Genomic DNA, 1,559 nt, shown 5'->3' with positions numbered 1-1,559 from the left:
CCATTCCGCGATCGATTCGGACTGCTGATTCTCGACGATATCCGCTGGATCACCCTTTAAGAAATCACTCCCCTCCAGCTCGCGTTCCTTCACACTCAGCCGTCGAGTGGGACTGGTCGCAGCTATCGATCGTTTCTTCGTCTCCACTGGAGCTACCACGGTCTGCCCTACGCTACCGGACACGCTGTGCTGCCGACTACCCGGCCTAGAGGTGCCTTGATTTCGCGCCACATGCAGTTGCAACATGAATTGATCGAACGAAGTATCTCCGCTGCTCCCGGCAGCAGATGCCCTTCGCGAACCCGCTGCCGACGGGTTGTCGCAGACCAGAGATTGCCGGGGCCGTTTTCTCGTCTGGGAAGATATTCGGGAAACTCGATTCTCCAGGATGCGCGGCGACGGTAGTTCCTCGAGCCAAGTCGGAATGCCGCTGTCAGAGCTCCCGTGGGATTGACAGTAACTAATTCGAAAACACCTCATCCTCGACCGCACGTCACTCGAATCTCATATGCACGTCACGTGTTCTTTCGAAGAGTTGTGCAGCACGCATGCACAATCAGTCTCCGACACAAGCGCACCATGCACGATCCTACCTTAAAATGCACTGCCATCTGTCCCATGGGAGACCGTTCTCGAATAACTCCATAACTCGCGGATGAGGGCACTCCTTAGTTCCATGGGCAGCACCTCCGCACGCTGACTCCGCCGTAACAGGAGTGTATCGCCCTCGAAGACGAACGACAGAACCTCGAAAGATTGAAGCACCCGTGGTCATCAATGCATAGAGCAATGTCTGTCGAGCCGGTACCTCCTCTAGTGACAACGAGCTTCTCCGTGAGAGCGTGGATTATCTCGCTAGTTCCCCATATACTTCCCCTCAACTTAGTACCGCTGGCGTCAAATTCAATACGCTCTCCTTGAATCACAGGAATCCTTCGTTCTTTCTGTCGAGCGAGTATCATCGCCCAGTTATACTGAAAGGATAGGAAATTTTGTGAAGATACGATTCCCTCGCTGACGATGTCGTACAACACATCGTCCCGACTCATGCGGAGCGTTTCGCCAAAGGCCATGACTGCGCTCACCAGTTCGAGCCTCTTGGTGCGTTCACTCAAGTTCCTCGCACATAGTGTACATCGCCCTTGGTGTAGAGGCTCGCATTTGGCGTGGGACTAAGAACGGGAAACACGAGTCGAAAGATCGCTTCGACAGCAGTGAACCCGACGCTACGTTACCGTGTGTCGGCAGGTGACACACTTGTTCACCAGGTCCCCACCAGTACCGCAGACGATGCAGAAGTTGTAGTGCATCGGCACTTTGATCTTGGCATGCCGCTCTTGAGCACACGTATCGCACAGCCAGTGTCGAATTTTCCTCGGAGGGCACCGAAGTGGAGGGTATGTACAATGGGGATGACACCGGAACCCACAGCCGTGACACCGAAGAACCTGAGACGAGGCTTCGAACGCCGAGCGAGATGAGGCTGAAGATTCCAGTACCACGGGGCACTTAGTATCGGTGAGCCCTAAACATCGTTGACATTCGGGAGGCTTTCCACC

General features: G+C 54.6%; 1 protein-coding gene across 1 annotated transcript; it reads right to left on the bottom strand.

Moving 5' to 3' along the window:
* Window positions 1–160: 160 nt before the first annotated feature.
* Pmar_PMAR026700 (hypothetical protein) lies at window positions 161–1,391 on the bottom strand (the record flags this gene model as incomplete). The annotated part of the gene is made up of 5 exons (XM_002787114.1): window positions 161–460; window positions 594–747; window positions 809–974; window positions 1,086–1,172; window positions 1,236–1,391. Coding segments are annotated over 5 exons (863 nt in total), but the record flags the coding sequence as incomplete, so codon positions are not given.
* Window positions 1,392–1,559: the final 168 nt, after the last annotated feature.

This window comes from Perkinsus marinus, assembly GCF_000006405.1.
Source record: "Perkinsus marinus ATCC 50983 genomic scaffold scf_1104296930294, whole genome shotgun sequence".
Taxonomy (NCBI): Eukaryota; Perkinsozoa; order Perkinsida; family Perkinsidae; genus Perkinsus; species Perkinsus marinus.
The sequence above is the reverse complement of the archived record's forward strand: the minus strand, read 5'-3'. Positions and strand labels throughout refer to the sequence as shown.